Here is a 24,612-nt window from a genome sequence, read left to right as displayed (position 1 = left end):
TAGGGATTATGCTTCAGTATTTTAACTTGCAGTTAAAAGAAAAAAAATGATTCCTTCAACAGAATTTAAATGGAGGCCCACAACTCTTGACTTGTGGAGGGAGGCAATTTCAATACTCATCCTAAATCTAGAAAAGGCTAACTAGCTGCTATCAAAGTGGTGTCTGCATTTGTTTGGAAAACGTTGTTGAATGAGTAATACTTCATTCTGGTATTACATAACTTTATAGAGAACACTTTCAGCTCTCTTGATTCTCTTGATACTGGAAAAGGGAAAACCTGTATAATATGAAACAGACAAAACATATGCATTAGTTTGTGGGGTTTTACAGTATGCCTTTTCCTTGTAATACAATATAAAGCTGATTTTCACAAAAGTGTTCACGCTTTCATTTCCACGTATTGACAAGTAGCCAAATGATGCTTGCTTCCACCCCCCCACCCCCCCCCCCCCCCCCCGCCCTCCCTCCCCCCAGTAGTTGTTTGGCAGGTGTTTTTTTTCTCCCCTCTTGCTTTCACCAGCACAAGTGGGTAACATTATCAAAGATGCATCTCCCATTACTGATTGCACACTGGATTGCTGTGTCCTTGTATTGGTGAAATGTTTGGAAACACTAACGACTGTTTGCTGAAGATCTCAAGATGAGCACCAACAGGCAACATGTCAAAACCATTTTCAGGAGTGTTCTATCAGACTACTTATTACAAGAGGATGAGGTCACTCCAAAATAAGTTTACAGCATATCATTCTCTTTCTCTTGGCCATCAAAAGCATTTTATCTACTGTGAAGGGTCTAGTTTATTTCTCTTTCTTTGTGGGTGATTTTGTAATTTTTCTGTTCTTCTCTGAGACCTAGAACGTACATTGGTCAGCTATGTTTGACTATTAAGGGATATAGAACAGTAGTAGTAAATTTTTAGTACACAGAGTTGCATATATTTTAATCTTCAGGTTTATCTTTTTAACTTAGTTGAACTCCACATGGTGGGAATCATTTTAAATTTTAAAAGATTGGTTGCTGGGTTTACTTTATGATTACCTGGCTACTAGACTTCTGAGATTTAGTTGCCTGAAAGTATCTTGGAAGTGCTTTGGCAAACAGGATGAGAGGTATGTACTGTTGTTGTTTGTATGACTGGATTAAACTGATGACTGCTGTTAGTCTATCCAGCCTGATACACATTCCATGAAATGTGGCAAGAAGGCCACCATCCAGGTCTCATCTCCTCATGTTAGGCATGCTCCAAGATTTTCGCCAGTGCAATCATTGAATAATCAAGTTACCAGCCTGCAATTTGATCAACTGTTCAAAAACTGGCAACTAAACAGAAACGTTTGAGAGTCAAATTCAAGAACGTCTTGGACTTTACGAACAATGCAAGCTAATATTCCATCATTTTTTGAGAGTGCATCCGGAATATTATTAACTCTTTTATTGATATTTCAGTGGACAACCTTTCACCTGTACTCAGGGCGAGTCACTTGCAAGATTTTTAAAGCACTTTACACTGTGGAGGAAACACCCATGCATCAAAGATAACATTATTGGTAACATGAATGTTAGTCATAGATTAAACTTTATGCCTCTAAGAATAAAACAAAACAAGTGCAGAGTCATCATATTACAACGTACATATTACAAAGTATTTGGTTGATTATTATGGATGGCTTATGTTGGAAAGCCATGCAGTGAAATCCTAAAACAATACAGAATTGTTAAGACTTCCATGACCACTTGTTGACAATCTGCCTGTTGGCTTCTGTCTCTAGTTGTTCAGCTGATGTTTGTTTCATGATTTTGCTGATGTTCTGCCAGCATGAGTGGTTGGCATTGTCAGATCTTCACCTTATGGTGTTGATAGTGGACTGGAGTCAAGCTCATGGCCTCAGATTATATGTACCTCGCGCGGCAACATCTGAGGGCTTTTCTGTAGGCATTTCTGCTGCGGTTCTCACCTTGCTACTTACAACGGTTATTTGCTGCAGCATAGGAATGCAAGATCCATTGACCCTGAGGCTTTCTTCTTTCTTGTTGAAGCTATTGGCATGTTTCTGCTTTCATACAGCTCCTCTGAACAAGCAGGTGTTACAGCTCTCCTTTGCTTTAGAGAAGAACTATCACACATGCTTATTCAGAGAAGCTGTAGAAATGATAAAAATGAAAAAAAGGTTGTGTAAATTGAAGGTGGATACCGCTAGTATTTGTTCTTTTGGACAGACACCACTCATTCGTGAAAACAGTTTGTAAATCTATTTTAAATTACATTTTAGGTGAATAATGTGAAATGTATCCTGCAAATATTGCAGAAATGGAAAGTGCTGTTGATGTGCGGTTTTTACAAAATTGATTGGTAGTCAGGGGCTCATATTGTTAGCCAATAAACAGATTGTGCAAACATACACTATTTTAAATGGAACAATACCTATTGACATTTACAGACTAAAGGTAGGGTAAATTAGAATCCCAGTGGTATTTGTTGCATGCTTCTACTGCAAGCCGTTTACAAGATATCGTATTTTGAAAAGTTCCCACACCGACACTTGTACAATACCTATGGTAGCAAACACTAAAGAACAACACAAGTGCATAGACTAGTGGATTCTGACCAGTTATGAGACAGTTGACTGTCGCACATCACAGGTTACGTTCAAAATGACCATTGGCAATGGGAATATACACTTCCATAGTAGTATGGAACAACTGTTGCATATGTGCTGGCATTTTAGCAGAGATGTCTGAACAGGCTCTAGTAATACATCATTGCGTATTATCAGGTGTAGTTGATATGTTCTTGTAGACAGCGTCTTTCAGCTTTCCACACAGAAAAAAGTGTACAGGCGTCATATCTGGAGGACAGGCCATCCAAAGTACAGGTCCTCTGGTCCAATACAATGATTTGGAAACAATTTGTGAAAATGTGCTGTAGTGCTTCGTGCGTTTTGGGCTGGACAGCCATTGTATTGGTACCACAGGTTCCTCCTATTCTGCAGAGGAGCATCTTCTAGCATCTGTGGAAGATGGTCTGTTAGGAGGCTGTGATACTTGTGCATTTTCAGTGTTCTATCTACTAAACATGGGCTTATGAGATGATGGTTCACTATCCCACACCACATGTTTACACTACAGGGTTACCGACGTTTCACCTGACAAAGCCAAAGGGTCTATCAACAGACCCATAGTGCATGTTTTGGTGGTTTAGCTGGCCACGATTGGTAAATGTGGCATCATCGCTAAACAAGATAAGTGATACATCTGGAGTATCCTTTCTTAATGCCTATGTACAGAAGTTAACATGATTCTCATAATTGTTTCCATGCAGCTCTTGATAGAGAGAAGTGTGATGGGGATGGAACCTATGTCGATGGAGAATGCATAAGACACTTTCCTGACTCGTGTCAGTTCCTCATGCAATTGCACGGGAGCTGATATACGGATCAGCTGCAACAGCAGCAAGAACATTAATTTCCCCCACATGCGTCACCACTTGTTTCCTTCTCTTGCATTGTCTGGGTGTTAGACTTACCACTTTCATGTAACTGGCCGAAGAGGTTGATAAATAACTGCTGAGATGTTTGACATCTATTGGGATATCTTGCCCCATACACTGTGCTAGAACAAACTGCATTCATCCTACTCTCTCGATACACCATGAGCACGTCAGCTATTTCTACGTTGGTGAATCCTATCATCCACTCACGATCTCCTGCTTAGACTGTCACACACTAAGTGACTAACAAGTTGCACTGTACTCAGTGAACACACACACACACACACACACACACACACACACACACTCTCTCTCTCTCTCTCTCTCTCTCTCTCTCTCTCTCTCTCTCTCTAAGCAGACATAACAACATTCTACTTAGTTGCAACTACGCAGGTTGAGTGCCACAAACAAATGTCAGTGTGGAAACTTTTCTAAATACAGTATCTCGTAAACAACTTCCACTAGAATGCTGCAACTGATGGTCTAATTTACTTTTAGTTTGTTAATGTGAATAGGCATTGTTCCATTCAAAAAAAGTGTATGTTTTCACAAAAAATACACTTTCTAAGAATTATTACAATCTGTTTACTGTGTAACAATACAAGCGTCTCACTACCAACCCATTTTGTGAAAACCACACATCAGTAGCACTTTCCATTTCCATTAGATGATTTACCTTGTATACCGATGGGGCCAAGGAGGTGGATGCCCTTTACTGTTTTGTTATTATTAATAGAAGGGGATTTGAAGGTCTATATTTCCAAAATTTGTACAATACATGACAAGGAACTCAATCCAAAAAGTACTTTGTGTCTACCAGTTCACACATGAAATGAAATCAGTATATGAAGTGAACATATCCTCAGAATTAAAAGTCTGGTGAGGTATGTGTCTTTCTGTTAGGGGCAATGATTTTGGGATGCAGGCATCCAGTATTGCCTATCAGGATAGCACCATCCTCCCAGGTGTCATTATGAGAAGAAAGTTTGTGACACTTGGAAGAAGAGAAATTGGAAATGTTGGGCAAGACGCTGCAGTCAATAAACCATTAGACTGTGATGGATATCCTCATGAGCAAAAAACTGAAGTGATGTTGACTACACACAAAACAGATCTTAGCCTCGTGGCTCACAGATAAATCCATAGATAAGGGGGCCTATCTATGTGTGGTTTCTGAAATTTGTATATTTGTGCTAGCCCATAGAGTTTCAATGGTCCTGCCACCAATTTTCTCTGAGGGCAGGACAAACATTGTGGTAGCTTTGTATTGGTTAGGGTATTTTCCCTAATTTAATGAGATTCTCAAGGAAATGTTTTTGTTTCAAAGACTGATTAGTGTATGCACACACACACACACACACACACACACACACACACACTCAAGCTTATATTACACTGAGGATTTGGATAGTAATTTCTTCTAAATTTATTGAATCTGTAGAAGTGTTATTGAATTTAAATACATACTATGTTGCAGGTGCAAGACTGAAACATGATTTGCAAGTGATAATTTGTGTTTCCAGTAAAGTTTTAATTGTGCTACTTTTTTTTCTTAAACAACTCCATACCTTTATGATTGACACACAGCCATCTGAACAGTCTGTTTACCTTGCAGGTGACAATGCTGCTGGGGTTTGTTTGTCATATTTTGTCACGGTTTTTACCTATAGTGGTGCAGCAACAGTGCCAGAAAGAATCTACTCGGGCAGAAGTTGGTTCTTCGACAATGAAGACTGATGTAAGTACAAAAATAGAATCTTAGTTTCTTTTGAAATGCACTCTCTAACTCATTAATCACACATTAACTTAGATCCTGCAAAATTTAACACTACGAAATTAAAGGAATCTCCAAAGTATCTCTGAATTGTTTTGCTGTCAGCAACTGTCTGTGCAGCTACATTCTTGCACTTTCCTTACATTCCAGTGTTTTTTGGAATAGAACTGTAAGATATGTGTGAAATATGCAGCAATAATTGCACCTGTAGAATTTCAGGATTATGTAAAAATCCTAGGAATTTTGCTTTCAGAAAATGTATTAGATCTCTGTCACCACGCTTTCAATGAATTGGAGAAGCTGTGATGTAACTGAAAAATATAACACGGAAACAACCAATATAGGTTTCGGAAATGGATCTTATGCCATGAATGGTGGAAGAGGGGCAAGGGGGAAGGTTCGTTAAATCATATAGGAGAAACTCATGTGGTGGATAAGCAAACAGACTGGAAGGAACATCAAATTAGAAACATTCCCCAAGGAGGTTGAATTTATATTTGTGGTAGGGAATGTCAAAACTTTTATCTTCTGCATGGATTTTTAGGTAACTTACGTTGGTAACGAAGTGCCAGTTTTTTTTGCAGTTGAGAGAAATCATTGCCAGATTCTGATATAGTAATATTGATTTTTATTGTCACATGTTAGTTTCGAGTATTTTGTCTGTTGTGCAATCAGATATTCATAAACAGGATTAAAAAATGTGGCAGGCTCTACCACCGAAAGAAGGCATTGCAATTACTCTTCATTTTTTGCAGTAGTGTTTATTACTTTTGTTACAGATATAATGCATTTATGTTTAGGCTAACATAAAAAAATCAACTAAAATGTAAAGTCATCTACACTGTGATGCTACCTTTCCTTCTGCCGAAACGAAGTAATCTGTAAATTAATTTCACACGTCTTCGGCTGTGGTGGTGAACTACATTTTTAGTGATTCCAGTGGTACATTTGATTAGCCTGTCTCTCATTGTACCATTCTTCTTTTCCACACTGACATTTTCATAATGGTTTTGAACAGAAAAAGCTTTTAAAAGTCTGAGAAAAACTTCTAGCGACTGGGAAAGTTTGGCAAGTAATTGCAACAAGATGCAAGAAACTGTTGCCACTAACTTGTAGAAGCTACTTCTGTGAGTTGATAAAACTTGTAGAATTCAACTTGATGGGGGTGTTTCCACAGCTAATAACTTGTACAAGTAGCTTCTGCTAGTGGCTTTTGGAAGTTAACTTGTTTACAATCTTTGTGGAAGAACATGAACGATTACTGTCTCATGTTGGCATCCAACATTGTGCATGGGTGCCTGAAAATGTTGTTAGCTGCTGCGTTATCTACACTTGCAGAAGGAATTGAAAGTCATATCACAAAGTTAACAGAATTTTTGAATGAAGAATTGGACAGAGCCAGAATTGAGACAGTACCACTTCAGACATACTCATATCTAAGCCACCATACTGTATGCGGATATGAAAATACCAAGAAATGACAGCAAGGCTAAAAGAGGTTATTTGGAATATTGTATGTTTTGTGACACTCAGCTCCATTGGATGCAATATTTTTCAAAAGTGCTGAATGTCGAGGAAACAAACAACAAGTTTAAGGCCTCATGCTGTGTCAAAAAAGGGGGCGCAATATCAAGGATTGCAGAAAAAAAAAGTAGGCCTTTCTAAAAATCAAGAAAACCCATCACATGTCTATATGCAGTGGAGAACGGCAAGTGGGCAACATGGATGTGCGGTTGTATCATTTACAAATCATACCTTTGTCAGGTTTAAGCCTACAGGAGATTGGACAAACGGCACGCTGACTTTGTTTTTGCTTGTGAAATTGAGAACACATTCCCCATGTAGTCATTATGTGGGAATGCTGGATATGAACTTGTTGGATGCAAGCTTGCTGGATTCCAAGATTAATACATAGTTTAATAGATGGATGCCAGTACTGGAAGATACTAAAGCACAGCCTATCAATACGTCTCTCATATTCTGCAGTCCTCATTCTCTCAAGATTTTGGTGTATTTGAAATGGGGAGATGTCTGGTGTTAATGTCAGTCATGTTACAGTGAATGACATGTCCCGTCATGAAAAATCTTCTTTGTCAGATGAAGGAAAGCATTGATTCTGGGACTTAAAAGTAATGGCGATCAGAGATCAATACAGAGGTCACACTCACTGAAATATACTGTCGTTTTGGAAGAATTCAACGATGTTTTCTAGGAAAAATATGAATTGGGAGTAGCATCACTTTAAAAAACAAAAAAGGTCTTTCATATGTACAGGGTGATTCAAAAAGGATACCACAACTTTAGGAATTTAAAACTCTGCAACGACAAAAGGCAGAGCTAAGCACTATCTGTCGGCGAATTAAGGGAGCTATAAAGTTTTATTTAGTTGTACATTTGTTCGCCATTTCAGCCAATAAAGTTTTTGGTCCCTTTTTCTTCGAAGGTGCTACTGTAACTGGACTACAATATCTGGAGATGTTAGAGAATTGGCTGTTCCCTCAGCTCGAACAAGAAGCACAACAATTCATATTTCAGCAGGATGGAGCGCCACCACATTGGCACTTATCTGTCCGTAACTACCTGAACGTTAACTACCTGAGGCGATGAATCGGCCGCCAGGCAGCCCGTGACAGAGCACTTTATCACTGGCCTCCAAGAAGCCCTGATCTTACCCCCTGCGATTTTTTCTTATGGGGGTATGTTAAGGATATGGTGTTTCGGCCACCTCTCCCAGCCACCATTGATGATTTGAAACGAGAAATAACAGCAGCTATCCAAACTGTTACACCTGATATGCTACAGAGAGTGTGGAACGAGTTGGAGTATCGGGTTGATATTGCTCGTGTGTCTGGAGGGGGCCATATTGAACATCTCTGAACTTGTTTTTGAGTGAAAAAAAACCTTTTTAAATAATCTTTGTAATGATGTATAACAGAAGGTTATATTATGTTTCTTTCATTAAATACACATTTTTAAAGTTGTGGTATTCTTTTTGAATCACCCTGTATAATAGTAGTGCCAGAAAGAGGTTTTGATTCATTACAAAGAAAATTCACTAATAGTCACCAATTTCACGAAATGTTTCCTCTCAATATAACACAGCATTTGAGAATAATAAAAATCTCAGTGTTCATTGTTTTATACATACAAACTACACTCCTGGAAATTGAAATAAGAACACCGTGAATTCATTGTCCCAGGAAGGGGAAACTTTATTGACATATTCCTGGGGTCAGATACATCACATGATCACACTGACAGAACCACAGGCACATAGACACAGGCAACAGAGCATGCACAATGTCGGCACTAGTACAGTGTATATCCACCTTTCGCAGCAATGCAGGCTGCTATTCTCCCATGGAGACGATCGTAGAGATGCTGGATGTAGTCCTGTGGAACGGCTTGCCATGCCATTTCCACCTGGCGCCTCAGTTGGACCAGCGTTCGTGCTGGACGTGCAGACCGCGTGAGACGACGCTTCATCCAGTCCCAAACATGCTCAATGGGGGACAGATCCGGAGATCTTGCTGGCCAGGGTAGTTGACTTACACCTTCTAGAGCACGTTGGGTGGCACGGGATACATGCGGACGTGCATTGTCCTGTTGGAACAGCAAGTTCCCTTGCCGGTTTAGGAATGGTAGAACGATGGGTTCGATGACGGTTTTTGATGTACCGTGCACTATTCAGTGTCCTCTCGACGATCACCAGTGGTGTACGGCCAGTGTAGGAGATCGCTCCCCACACCATGAGGCTGGGTGTTGGCCCTGTGTGCCTCGGTCGTATGCAGTCCTGATTGTGGCGCCCACCTGCACGGCGCCAAACACGCATACGACCATCATTGGCACCAAGGCAGAAGCGACTCTCATCGCTGAAGACGACACGTCTCCATTCGTCCCTCCATTCACGCCTGTCGCGACACCACTGGAGGCGGGCTGCACGATGTTGGGGCGTGAGCGGAAGACGGCCTAACGGTGTGCGGGACCGTAGCCCAGCTTCATGGAGACGGTTGTGAATGGTCCTCGCCGATACCCCAGGAGCAACAGTGTCCCTAATTTGCTGGGAAGTGGCGGTACGGTCCCCTACGGCACTGCGTAGGATCCTACGGTCTTGGCGTGCATCCGTGCGTCGCTGCGGTCCGGTCCCGGGTCGACGGGCACGTGCACCTTCCGCCGACCACTGGCGACAACATCGATGTACTGTGGAGACCTCACGCCCCACGTGTTGAGCAATTCGGCGGTACGTCCACCTGGCCTCCCGCATGCCCACTATACGCCCTCGCTCAAAGTCCGTCAACTGCACATACGGTTCACGTTCACGCTGTCGCGGCATACTACCAGTGTTAAAGACTGCGATGGAGCTCCGTATGCCACGGCAAACTGGCTGACACTGACGGCGGCGGTGCACAAATGCTGCGCAGCTAGCGCCATTTGACGGCCAACACCGCGGTTCATGGTGTGTCCGCTGTGCCGTGCGTGTGATCATTGCTTGTACAGCCCTCTCGCAGTGTCCGGAGCAAGTATGGTGGGTCTGACACACCGGTGTCAATGTGTTCTTTTTTCCATTTCCTGGAGTGTATTTTTTCTTTCTCATCATACAATACAGAATGGAAGCACTGGATTAGCTAGCTAAGTGGAGAATAATCTTTGATGGTTCATCACATGTGCACAATTCCCTATTGCCTTGTGACATTTTGACACAAGATGGAGCCTTATGCCTGAAATTTTTCTTCAGTGTGTTTCTGTAAGCAGTAGTGGCACATCACACTTCAGCTTCTTAAATCTTTAAATGAGTGGGATAAAGGCTTATTTTTTCTGGTTTTGAATCAGTCAGTTGGCAAACCATGAATGTCATCACATCTTACAGATTCACATGCTGCTTATTTCTTCTTTATACTACACTGTGGGGAACTCCTATGAGATTTAGTGGCAGATGTCCCATCCCAGCAGCACTTCTGTGTAAGTATACCTTTCTGGGTGATTTTTTACTTGTTATGGAGATGACAATGAAGGCATGTTTATGTACAGGGATAATCAAAAGGTTTCTGTTCGAAGGTCATACAATCCAGAATACGTATGCTAATCTGGTAAAATCATCGAGGCAATCATCCCACCAATGGGCCAGGTTGAAGATACCTTTGTGGTAAAACACCTTGTCCTGCTGCATGAAAAAGTCTGTAACTGTGTGCTGTGCTTCCTCGTTCGACAGGAATCGTTGACCCTTCACCTCCTTTTTTAAGGGACTGAAGGCATGATAATTCCATGGGAAGAGATCAGAACTACAGGTAGGGTAGTGTAGTGTCTTCCATTTGGGTTGGCACAATTTCTGCATTGCGACTTTCACGATATGGGGAAGTGTATTGTCATGAAGCAACAGAACCTGTTGTCAGTATTCCACAATAGTGGTTTCAAAAGACCTTGCTACCCCATACACACACTTTGTTCTCTGATGGATACCTCTTATTGTCATTATTCTTTAGCAGCTGAGAAAAGAATAGCAGTGTGCTCATCTTGTTTGGATGCATTTCTTAATAACATTACCATAGTTCTTGCTCCTGCATTTACTGCACACATGTTGGAAATACATGAACCACACACAGATCCTTTGCCTACATGTCAAGTTATTATACACCCACATTGGGGTTGCACTGTGTTGCCTATATGCTGCAGCAACTCTCTCAAATGGAAACTTTTTGATTACTCCTTATATTATCACCTGACAGGCTTGTTGCAGCAGCCAAAATTACTGATAGCTAACTGGGGTTTGGATCCTGAAAATTGGAAGGGCATGTGGAGAACAGACCCCCAGGAGTAGACGACATTTCATTAGAACTACTGATAGCCTTGGGAGAACCAACCATGACAAAACTCTACCATCTGGTGAGCAAGATGAATGAGACAGGCGAAATACCCTCAGACTTCAAGAAGAATATAATAATTCCAATCCCAAAAAAAGCAGGTGTCGACAGGTGTGAAAATTACCAAACCATCAGTTTAATTAGTTACGGCTGCAAAATACTGATATGGATTCTGTACAGACGAATGGAAAAACTGATAGAAGCCAACCTCGGGGAAGATCAGTTCGGATTCCGTAGAAATGTTGGAACACGTGGGGCAATACTTACCCTGCGGCTTATCTTAGGTGACAGATTAAGGAAAGGCAAACCTACTTTTCTAGCAAGGTGACAAGGGTCAAGTACAGGGAGCGAAAGGCTATTTACAATTTGTACAGAAACCGGTTATAAGAGCCAAGGGGCATGAAAGGGAAGCAGTAATTGGGAAGGGAGTGATACGGGGTTGTAGCCTATCCCCGATGTCATTCAATCTGTATATTGAGCAAGCAGTAAAGGAAACAAAAGAAAAATTTGTAGTAGGAATTCAAATCCGTGGTGAAGTGGGAATTAACTTCCACGGAGAAGAAATAAAAACTTTGAGGTTTGCCAATGACATTGTAATTCTGTCAGAGATGGCAAAGGACCCGGAACAGCAGTTGAATGGAATGAACAGTGTTCTGAAAGGAGGATATAAGATGAACATCAACAAAAACAAAATGAGGATAGTGGAATTTAGCCCCATTAAATCAGGTTATGCTGAGGAAATTAGATTAGGAAATGAGACACTTAAAGTAGTAGATGAGTTTTGCTATTTGGAGAGCAAAATAACTTCTGATGGTTAAAGTAGAGAGAATATAAAATGTAGACTGACAATGGCAAGGAAAGCGTTTCTGAAGAAGAGAAATTTGTTAACATTGATTATAGATTTAAGTGTCAGGAAGTATTTTCTGAAAGTATTTGTATGGAGTGTAGCCATGTGTGTAAGTGAAACATGGACATAGTTTAGACAAGAAGAGAATACAAGCTTTCAAAATGTGATGCTACAGAAGAATGCTGGAGATTAGGTGGGTAGATCAAGTAACTAATGAGGAAGTACTGAATAGAATTGGGGAGAAGAGGAATTTGTGGCACAACTTGACTATAAGAAGAGATCGGTTGGTAGGGCATGTTCTGAGGCATCAAGGGATCACCAATCTAGTATTGCAGAGAAGCGTGGAGGGTAAAAATTGTAGAGAGAGACCAAGGGATGAATACACTAAGCAGATTGAGAAGGATGTAGGTTGCAGTAGTTACTCAGAGATGAAGAAGCTTACACAGCATAGAGTAGCATGGAGAGCTGTATTAAACCAGTCTCTGGACTGAAAACGACGACATCAACAACATGGAGAACAGAAAGACAATCAGTCAAATGATGTGCTGTAGTCTTGGGTATCGATTAGGATGTGAAATCAGATTCATTGGACTTTGATCACAGTCTCATCAGTGAGCAAGCTGCTAGATAGATGTGCCACAGAACATGTTTTACTGCGCAAGACAGCAATACTCTATGATTTTTTATAGAATCTTTTTTTCATTGGTATTTATCACAAGAAAGATTCTCTTTCTGAACATGGGGTGTGGCAGCATCCATTGGGATGAAATTCTGCCTGCAGACTTAAGAATTCAGAAGGAAATTTTGTACTTAGAGATGAGTAGAATTTTGAGAATTTTAAATAAACACCATATGATTGAATTTCAATATTATTTTATTAAGTATCTAACTTACTATAATAAGTCCTACAATTTATATGATGTCTTAAGAATTTATCTCGGACATAATAATATAACAGTAAATGTAATCAGAGACCTTGTTAGTCCCAATGGTACTTCATAAAAATTATTGAATGATTGAGTAATTGTAATAATTATACCACATTGTACTAATGGTAATACAATTTGTCAGGTATAAACAAGACACTGAAATACCATGTTTTATTGAATATAGGATGCTACGGATTGTAAGAAACACTTTAATTTTCAACCATTTATTTTTAAAAAAAAGTTAACATATTTACCATTTTTATTATTAGATGACCAAGCCAGACTAAAATCTTCTTAGTTTAGAAATAAAAATTTTTTGTATTATAAAATTAAACTGACATTTAAAATCCCTAAAAATCATCATCTGAACTTTCCTCCTTCTTCTTCCTCTTCCTTTTTGTCATCAATATTGTCCTCTTTGTACAAAGCTGGTGCATACTGCCATTGGGAGCATTTCTTGTGCCGCAGTTCTTGAAAGATTTAACAATACTTTTTTCTCTCATTCTAGACTACGACTCTTTTATCCGCTGACACACTTGTTTAGTTGTAGTTCGTTTTAAAGCTCCCTTTGGCTTGAATTCATGTTGGTTTCATTCGTCATCCATTTGTTCCATTCCTCGCTCATATTCACTTTAAGTGGTTTATTTATCAGGATATCAAGAGGTTGTTGTTGTGAAGCAAGTCATCCTGGAATAACAGCAAGCTCTGGGCTTCCTTGTCTCAATTTCTCTTTCACAGAATTTTTCAAATGAGCTCTAAACTGATCTAGCACAAGACAAGAACTCATATTCAGCAAAGCACTTTTAATTCTCTCACACACTTTGTTAATCCGTAATTTCATACCAGCCCCACCCATCCAACCCTTGTCATGTATGTGAACAACACCCAGCAGTACTTCAGAAGGGTTTGGCACTGTTTTGTGCTTGAAAATGATCCTTGGATTAAGTTTAATACTGTAAGCGCAACATGAAAGGATGACAGTGTAGTGCATTTTTTCTTGTCCTCTTGTTTTTATAGTTACAGTTTCAGCACGTTTCATGGCAACAGTTCTGTTACTCGACACAGTCACGTGTCGGAGGAGATTTGTCCATGGTTGCTATTTTACTTAGTTCCACACTGGTTTTCTTTCGATGTTGAATAATAAAGCAAAGAAAAGATAATATTTTCTCTTCTTGGGGCATTTTCTGAGATATTTTGGTTTTGGTTCATGTGCAAATTTTATGATGCTTTATAAACCTGTAACACCAACCAAATCCACTCTTAAAGTCTGTTAATTTCCACTGTAGCGCTAGCTTGCAAGTGTGCATTCAAATCATTTTTGTATTAATTCCAGTGCCATTTTGACAGTGTCCTTGAATCCATTTCAATATATCATCTTCTAACTTTGGCCATTTTGCATTCAGTCCTCTATTTATATGTTTGGCGAGTCTTTCTTGTTTTTTTACAGTTCTGTTTATCACTCACCAATCATGGATAGTTTTATCTGTTGGTGGAGGGCTGAAATGCCACTCAGCTGCTCTGTAGCCTGCATTATGAGTACCTTTTACTTACTTCCCTTACAAAACTAGCTACTAACAAAAATATTGTCCTGTTACCAATAACACAAATCACTTTCAGTTGAAGTTCACTGGCACTGTAGATGGCAATGATGCATCATAGGCTAGTCTGTGTTCTGGGTTTGTGATGGCGGGACAGAAGGGAGACAATGTTTGCCAGCTTGTGAAACCCCGCAACTCATGTTTGTCGCATTGGTGCACTGCTGCTGCCAGTTGAATCCAATGCTGCCGGACACAAATAGGTTACCCATGGTATGGAATATATGGCTGTTTTCAAGACTGGTGGGAATTTTAAATCAAACACTCGACATTTTTATATTAATTTTGAGTATAAGATGAATGTGAATGGCTCTGAGCACTACGGGACTTAACAGATGAAATGAATTTTAGAGGCAATTTTTTAAAGAAAAAAGTGCATCTTATAGTCCGTAAAATATGGTACACAAAGAAAGATATTTTTTAAAAATTTTCCTTAATCTGAAATTAGTTCTTGTAAGTAGTTCCTTCATAAGTAATGGCAACCTTTTTTCCCAAGATATGTTTTAACTCTAAATAAATTTGCAGATTTTCCAATTGTTTTAAATGTGTGACTTCTGAAAATGTGACTTGGTATGTTGGCTTATTGAAGATTTGTAGTGATTAACATAAATATGTACACATAGCATTGCTTGCTCTTCTTGCAAAGCCAGTGAATACAGCCTCCCTGTGGTTTAAGTAATTACATATGTCTACTTTTTTCAGTTTGCCTGACATTGTTCTTATTGTTTGATAGTGTTCTTCACCTAACTTTGCCATTATTGTAGACATTTGTTTCGCTTGGGGTGGTAAGGGTATTGGATGCATCTGCTTTACACGAAGCTGTAAGATTTTAATCACTGCAACACCAAATGTCCACCGAGCGATGTGGCGCAGTGGCTATCACACTGGACTTGCATTCGGGAGGACGACGGCTCAATCCCATTTCTGGCCATCCTGATTTAGGTTTTCCGTGATTTCCCTAAATCGCTCCTGGCAAATGCCGGGATGGTTCCTTTGAAAGGGCACGGCCGATTTCATTTCCCGTTCTTCCCTAATCGGATGACCTCGCTGTCTGGTCTCCTTCCCCAAAAACAACCCAACCCAACCAACCAACCAAATCTCTTCTAGAGATATCAGCCAAATGAACTGACCATAACATTGCTCTCATCAACCATCTTACTCAGCTGACATGCTGAGAATATGTCACTGTATTTCGCTGGGAGAGCCTACGTTCACAAGTTCCTGTAACTCTCACCTTCAGCCCTTGACTGTATGCTTTCTGGCTATAACACTGGTTTGTCGTTTCAAATATCAATATGCGTATATACACTCATTCTCATAAATTAAGGATAATTGCAGAATGTGGTGCCACACAACGTGGCACTACACAAAGTTGGTACTAATAGCATAGGCACATAGGGAACACGCATGACACAGATCTGTAAGTCCCCGGTATTGCTGCTAAGTTGAGAAAACTGTCCCGAAAGACAAGTGCTACAAAACACCACTGATTCCTATGCATGCACCCCGCTATCAATATGGGATATGATCACCATGCACACGTACACAGACTGCACAACGGGTGGTCAAGCAGGCTGCTGTGGTATAGCGTCCCATTCTTGCACCAGCGCCTGTCGAAGCTCCTGAAGTGTCCTAGGGGTTTGAAGACGTGCAGCGATACGTCGACCGATAGCATCTCAGACGTGCTCGATGGGGTTTAGGTCTGGAGAACAGGCAGGCCACTCCATTTGCCCAATATCATCTGTTTCAAAGTACTCCTCCACGATGGCAGCTCGATGGGGCCATGAATTATCATCCATCAGGAGGAAGTAGGGACCCACTGCACCCCTGAAAAGCAAACATACTGGTGCAAAATGACATCCCAATCCACTTGACCTGTTACAGTTCCTCTGTCAAAGGCATGCAGGGGTGTATGTGCACCAATCATAATCCCACCCCACATCATCAAACCACGACCTCCATACAGGTCCCTTTCAAGGACATTAGGGGTTGGTATCTGGTTCCTGGTTTACGATAGATGAAAACCCGGCGAGAATCACTGTTCAGACTATACCTGGACTCGTCTGTGAACGTAGCCTGGGACCACTGTTCCAATGAGCATGTACTGTGTTCTTGACACCAGGCTTTATGGGCTCTTCTGTGACCAGGGGTCAGTGGAATGCACCTTGCAGGTCTCCAGGTGAATAAACCATGTCTGTTCAGTCTTCTGTAGACTGTGTGTCTGGAGACAACTGTTCCAGTGGCTGCGGTGAGATCCGGAGCGAGGTTACCTGCAGTACTCCGTGGCTGTATGCGGGCACTAATGGTGAGATATCGGACTTCTTGTGGTGTTGTACGCTGTGGACATTCCGTACTGTAGTGCCTGGACATGTCCTGTCTGCTGGAATCATTGCCATAATCTTGAGATCACACTTTGTGGCACACGGAGAGCCTGTGCTACGACCTGCTGTGTTTGACCAGCCTCCAGTCGCCCTAGTATTCTACCCCTCATAAAGTCATCAATATGTGTTCTTTGAGCCATTTTCAACACACAGTCACCATTAGCATGTCTGAAAACATCTGCAGACTTACTCGCTGCACCGTACTCTGACATTCACCAAAACACCTTTGCGTATGTGGACAGCGCCACCGTGCGATGACCGCAGTTCAAATGCACCACATGGTCATACCCCGAGGTGTTTCACCATGTATCAGCATTATCCTTAATTTATGAGCATGAGTGTAGTATGCAAGGTGACACTCTTAAATTTGAGAGTTTCCTCCATTTCCACATTTAGCATTTACTACGTGGTAAAAATTGCTAGATGAAACAAGAAAATGAAAAAATGAATTGGACAAAAGGGGCAGAAAGAAATAGGAAATGAAATAATTTTACGAAATTTTTGTGATAATTGTGTGCCTCGAACTCCTACAGATAGGTGGATGACACCTTTGTTCTGTAACCACATGGCAAAGAAGCCCTTGACGAATTTTTTGGTCACAGTCATCCAAGAGAAGGTGAAATTCACCATGGAGATGAAAAAAATCAGCTGTCTACCATCCAAACATTTGGGTACGGAAGAGAGAGAGAGAGAGAGAGAGAGAGAAACAAAACAGCAGATTACTTCACTATATAGGAAACCGACACACTCTGATCTGTATTTTTTATGTCTCTAACTGGGACCACATGGCCAAAAACAGCGCTGTTCAGGACTTCACAGGGCTATGGTTAAGTGACCAGAAAAGCCTCTCTACAGAACTGAAACACATGAGGGATGTCTTCCAGAGGAGCGGCTGCAGTGATACACAAATTGAGAGGGCAATATGCAGCTCCAAAATAACACGGGAAGAGGGGAAATGACTGGCATTATGTGGGACCACCTACAGCAAAGATCGCAAGGTACCGTCAGAAATACGATGTTAAAACAATCTTTCGACCACTACAGAAGAATAAAGACTTACTTGGCTCAGCCAAGGATCCCGTGGGATTGCACACACTTAGCATGTGTGTGAGTGTGGGCTGCAGTACATTGGGCAGAAACAACACTGTGTTCAGCAGCATTGCTTGGTGCAGAAAGACAAATCAGTGATTGTTGCATACATCATTAAAGAAGCCATGTGTTCAATTTTGAACAGAATAGATTGCAATGCAGTACAAGTGGATTTTGAGAAAGCATAATAAATGAAATCATGAAAATTAGAACCAATGATAACCTCATAAATACATATGGTGGCCACCAAGTAAATTCTGCTGGAGACCTGTTACTGGCAACAAGGCACTTTAAGCTAATTCAGATGGCATGTTGTTGTTGTGGTCTTCAGTCCTGAGACTGGTTTGATGCAGCTCTCCATGCTACTCTATCCTGTGCAAGCTTCTTCATCTCCCAATACCTACTGCAACCTACATCCTTCTGAATCTGCTTAGTGTATTCATCTCTTGGTCTCCCTCTACGATTTTTACCCTCCACACTGCCCTCCAATACTAAATTGTTCATCCCTTGATGCCTCAGAACATGTCCTAGCAACCGATCCCTTCTTCTAGTCAAGTTGTGCCACAAACTTCTCTTCTCCACAATCCAATTCAATACCTCCTCATTAGTTATATGATCTACCCATCTAATCTTCAGCATTCTTCTGTAGTACCACATTTTGAAAGCTTGTATTCTCTTCTTGTCCAAACTAGTTATCGTCCATGTTTCACTTCCATACATGGCTACGCTCCATACAAATACTTTCAGAAACGACTTCCTGACACTTACATCTATACTCGATGTTAACAAATTTCTCTTCTTCATAAACGCTTTCCTTCCCATTGCCAGTCTACATTTTATATCCTATCTACTTCGACCAAATAGCAAAACTCCTTTACTACTTTAAGTGTCTCATTTCCTAATCTAATTCCCTCAGCATCACCCGACTTAATTCGACTACATTCAATTATCCTCGTTTTGCTTTTGTTGATGTTCATCTTATATCCTCCTTTCAAGACATTATCCATTCCGTTCAACTGCTCTTCCAAGTCCTTTGCTGTCTCTGACAGAATTACAATGTCATCGGTGAACCTCAAAGTTTTTATTTCTACTCCATGGATTTTAATACCTACTCCGAATTTTTCTTTTGTTTCCTTTACTGCTTGCTCAATATACAGATTGAATAACATCGGGGAGAGGCTACAACCCTGTCTCACTCCCTTCCCAACCACTGCTTCCCTTTCATGTCCCTCGACTTTTATAACTGCCATCTGGTTTCTGTACAAATTGTAAATAGCATTTCGCTCCCTGTATTTTACCCCTGCCACCTTCAGAATTTGAAAGAGAGTATTCCAGTCAACATTGTAAAAAGCTTTCTCCAAGTCTACAAATGCTAGAAACGTAGGTTTGCTTTTCCTTAATCTAGCTTCTAAGATAAGTCGTAGGGTCAGTATTGCGTCACATGTTCCAATATTTCTACGGAATCCAAACTGATCTTCCCCGAGGTCGGCTTCTACCAGTTTTTCCATTTGTCTGTAAAGAATTCGCGTTAGTATTTTGTATCTGTGACTTATTAAACTGATTGTTCGGTAATTTTCACATCTGTCAGCACCTGCTTTCTTTGGGATTGGAATTATTATATTCGAATGGCATATGAGGTGGAATCTGGTGCCAAGATTTGAGTGCAGTCCCTCCCACCTCTCCTTGGAGCGAGGGCAGGGGACAGCCCACTGCACTGAATTGTCTATCTGAGGACAACCCAGGCACCCTCTCCATGAGATGACAGGAGTGACAAAAAAACTGGTGATTAGACAAAAGTGAACAAGAATTCATCTTTGAGTCGTCGTGAGACATGGTGCAGTGATTGGCATATTGGACTCAAATTTGGGAGAAGTGGAATCCAAATCCTTATCTGGTCATCTTTATTGAGGTTTTAACAGTGTAGGAAAAGACAGATTGTTACTTACCATAAATAAGACATGACAAATTGCAGACAGGAACAATTAAAAGACAGTCACATGGTAGCTTTCGGGTCAGAGTGCAACATCACATGGGATGCAACCACCAATCTGCAGGGGGCGGGGAAGGGGAAGGTGAAGGGATAGCAACATATGGGTGAGGAGAGAGACGAACACCGTATGATGAAGTGTGCAGGGACTAGACTGCCAATAGGCAGGTTTTAGATTGTTTTGTTGAAGTAATTGAGTGAAAATCAGGACAGTTCCTTTGAAAAAGGATACTGCCAATTTCTTTCCCCAACCTTCCTCTATTTGAAGTTGGTCCCCAACTCTATAATGACACCATTTTTGACAGAAAGTTAAACTTTAAATAATTCTTCCGTATGTGTCCTCAGTCGTTTGTTGGTGGCATTAGGCGAACTTCTTTGTATCGATTTTTATTAGTGTCTGCAGGAAATTTTGTGTGGTTATTTGCAATAAAATAAAAGCCCGCACATTCATTCACACAAGCAAGCACACCTCACGCACATACGACCGCCATCTTCAGCAACTCGGATCTTTAGTGAAACTTTCAGTCACCTTGTCACACTTTATAATGCACACAAACTTCATTTTTGACCTTATACCATCTCTAATGAAGTGCAGATGAATATGTATCTTTCAGCCTTGAATGATAGCAGTTTGTAGGTGGCAATGTATTGGACATTGTTTGTTGCAATGTAAGACTAGCACATTATCTCCTTGTTTACTGAGTTCAGTTTGAAGCTGTCGAAACTACAGAGCTTCCTGAACTACTGATGCCAGTACATGACGATCTATCTACATGATCACTAACCCATTCTACACACAGTATTCAGCTATTTCTGTGATTGTTTACACTATATGAAATATCAGGTCTTGTCACTGGTGCAAGATATAGCCAGTGGTGTACACGTTCCGCTTTTAACCCGCTCATGCTTGCCCGGTGGCCAGGCGGGCAGGCCGCCACGCGTTGTCAACAGAATGGGCAGGCTGCTTCACTCCCAGCCAAGCCAAGCAGAACCCATCCCGGGCAGGCTGCGGGAAACTTGCTTGCCTGCCCATATTACCGCTTAGCTGCGCTATGCAGCCGTTTAGTCTGCGCTCGTCATTGTCGTATTATGAATGTTAATTAAAAGTTTTTATTTTACCTGAGCACCAAAAGATAAACTCCAACATTTCAGGTAGGTCAAAAAATATTGGGTTTTATTTGTACATTCTTCCTTTACGCGTATATTTCACGAGGTTTTTATGAAATAAAATTTTTGGAAAATCGACCGAAAAATTGGAAAATTTGAGAAAAACTGAAAGTGCGTTTTCATTGTGTCCGTGTGTTTGTATTGCATTCAATCTTGATGAAATTTTGCACACTATACCTTGAAACCAAAAGGAAGGTCACAGTCTACATAAAATTTTGTAGGGTGCATGGCAGAGGTTACTTTACCTAACGGAATTAGACAAATTGTACGTTTTTATTCCGATCTTGATGAAATTTGGCACACTTGATATTCAAAGCAGAATGAAGGGCGATGTCTGCTTAAAATTCTGAATGGTGCATGGGGGAGGGTACTTTACTTACACACTTCTACACCAACCTACAGTTTTATTCCGATCTTGAAGGAATTTTGCACACTTAACCATCAAGAGGAACATCCCTGTCTACATAATATTTCAGACAGTGCATGGAATAGAGTAACTTACAAAAGATTTTGACATCGTTTGCGGGTTACCATGAAATCTTCTCCCTCTATACTGCTAAATGGTCTCAAGTCCTTAGCACACATTTCGATGCACTTTTCGGCCACTAAATCTTTGTCCTCTTTCAAGATATTTACGGAGTGAGGGAACTGCTTGATAAATTTGCACACATGTCGTAACATACTGGAGGTTCCCGAATAAGTACTCAAGAGATTTTTTACATAGTTTGCATTGAGACACACCTACCGATTTATTTGAAGCGGCCTCATAAACACACGAAAACGTTTCCCGTGCGGCACTTGTGCTCTGTTTCGTTACCGGCATGTATTCGACAGTTGTCAATTTTTTTTCAATCTCACTAATGTTCGATCTATTCATTATGCTGCCCCCACTGTTGCGATAAATGAACTGCGGGCTAACTACCTGGATACTCTAATCACGGTAGCTTGACAGCTCAACCTGTTGTCAGGCGCAGCAAGCTGAGCGGGTCCCGTGAAGCTTGGCAGGCCTGCGGGAATCCAGGTAGCCCGGGCTTGGGGGAACCCAAGTCGGCCGCATTACCCACTATACCTCAGTACACGCACACTCTTGTGTTTACGTCGTGGCAGGCTGACCTGCATGAATGGTTGCAGAGGAGCTAGGGGCAAGCAGGCTGCAAGGGGAATTTGTACACCTCCAGATAGACCTCGTATCGCTTGTCTATAGGGTACTTTCTTTCTCCAATAGTAGAGATTTTTATAATATTTTGCATTCACTTCAGTGGGAGTTCAGACAGGTCACCAATCTGACATTCCAAAATTAGGTATTACTCCAATGATTGCATTACTTTTGGTCTAGCATAATCCCACTATTTTGTGATTTGTGGTTACACTCATGCCAATGTGTTGCTTCACTTCGTCAATACTGGTCATGCAAAACTTCTCTCTTAACTTTTCTTCAATTTCTGATTTAGTTTGCTGATGCCTAGCAAGAATTAGTACACATCCACCCACACTGAAAAGAATAACATTATTGATTTATCAACAGAGTAATATATACAGGAATCAGTTCTTGACCTGTTAAGTCATATTTCAAGCAGTATATTATTCAGCTGTAGATTATACAGTTGGCAGCTACAGTTGGAGCCAGCAGTAGAAACGTTACTGACTGGAGATCTGTTTTGATCTTAGAATAGGACCTTATTGTGTGCCCTTTCCAGTTTTCCTCTTATTTACACGATTTAAAGATCAGTGCCCAAATATCAGTTTCCTAAAAAACACACACACACACACACACACACACACACACACACACACACACACACACACACACACTGAAAAATTGCCTTTGAAGTTAAAAGGTTTCCAAATGACTGTTAATTATTGAAAATTTGTAGATTAACAAATTTGTCGGTAAGTCAATGTGTACCAGAATGGGATTTTATCGTAAAGTCAGTGCTTAGAATTTTGCTAGTAGCATGCTTTTTTAAAAATTTAATCCCATGTTTGTTCACAGTTAAAAAATATTTTGGGCTATTATGTCATGGTCAGATGGATTTCACATTAAAGCCCAACATTTTGTCCTCAGGTGCTGAGGACATTTTCAAGGCGAATCATAGCTTCTTTGAGTGTCCAATTCAAACGCTGGCTCACTAGTGACTGACTGCCGTCATCCACTGTTGCTATCACCCCATGGTGGAAGATACATACACATCTACTTCAGCACATTGATCCAGATGTCATGCAATTTCACACACTCCTGCTTCCTATTCAAATTCATGTGGTTTTAAACAACTGCTATGCCCTCTCTGTGTAGCCCTTTGTGATATCCATATGTAGTTGCCAGTACTTGAGTCCTATCAAATGTCCTGCAGTACTTGATCTGCCAGTCTCTCCCCTCCTACTGTTGCCCTTGTGTTCTTCTAGCTGTTTTTTGACTATGGTTTTAGTACCCATGTACACCTCCCCACAACTACATAGAATCCTATAAATTCTTTCTTTCTCCAGCAGTTTGTGAGCAATGATGGCCAATTTTAGGTGATCCTGTATCTTCTGGGTGGGTTTGTAGATTAGCAAGATGATCCATTTTGTCAAGATTTATCTTATGCGGCAAAACTTTCATTTTCACAAGCACTTGTACATTGCTAAGATTTTTGCGTAGCTGTCTTAATGCTCTTTTTACTTCAGTGGATGAATAATGATTCTTGAGCATGCATTGGTGAGGTGTATTAATTCAGCATCAAACAGCTCTGTTGTCGTAAGTGTTCCTTGCTCTATCCGCTAACATTTTTGTCATCTTGCACTTGTTTTGGGTGGTGGCTCAAATCCCAGTGGGCAATGGACTGCATGCGTGTTTTCGGTAAACTGTGTGGCCTAAGTGATCATCATGTTTCTTGAAAACTAGCACACTAAGAAAATTTAATCCTCCACCTGCCTCCTCCTCCTCCTCCTCCTCCTCCTCCTCCTCCTCCATGGCAAACTGAATCTTCAGATTAATCCCCTTGAGATGCTTGTGAAAACAGTGTAGTTCTTCTCTGATGTGCCTCCAAAACAAGCATATCAGCTGTATAGCCAACCAGAAGTGGATAATCTTTTTTGTCAGTTTCCACTGCTTGCTCATCAAATTTCCCCAAAAAGAAACTCACCATAACTGGTCTTAACAGGCTCCCATAGCCACACCATCCATCTTTTCATAGAACTCTTCATTCCATTTGAAATACATGGTTGTGAGGTAATTTTGAATAGTTCTACTATATCTGGAGGAAAAATCAGTTTCAGCTGGTGCAACACCTCATTGAATGAACCACAGTAAACTAAAAACCTGAAAACTAACTAACCGTATCCTCCGGTTAGACTGCTATGATATTTAATTTACTGATAAAATGTGGCAATTTCTTGGTATAGGAGTCTGACCGGTGCACGTTTGGTGATGATAATGTTGTCAAGAACTTAGCAGCCTAATAGGTTAGCAAACCAATGGCACTCACTACAGGTCTGTGAGGAACATGTTCTTTATGCAC

General features: G+C 40.8%; 1 protein-coding gene across 1 annotated transcript in view; it reads left to right on the top strand.

Annotated features, from left to right (window-relative positions):
• Positions 1-24,612, top strand: part of LOC124711881 (histone-lysine N-methyltransferase SETDB1-A-like) — a 228,766-nt gene that overhangs the window by 8,896 nt on the left and 195,258 nt on the right. The window contains exon 2 of the mRNA XM_047242122.1: positions 5,104-5,226. Within this exon, the coding sequence (XP_047098078.1) occupies positions 5,104-5,226 (123 nt within the window). The remainder of the gene's footprint in view (positions 1-5,103; positions 5,227-24,612) is intronic.

The sequence above is a fragment of the Schistocerca piceifrons genome, chromosome 8 (assembly GCF_021461385.2).
Source record: "Schistocerca piceifrons isolate TAMUIC-IGC-003096 chromosome 8, iqSchPice1.1, whole genome shotgun sequence".
Taxonomy (NCBI): domain Eukaryota; kingdom Metazoa; phylum Arthropoda; class Insecta; order Orthoptera; family Acrididae; genus Schistocerca; species Schistocerca piceifrons.
This window is presented reverse-complemented; position numbering and strand designations above follow the sequence as displayed.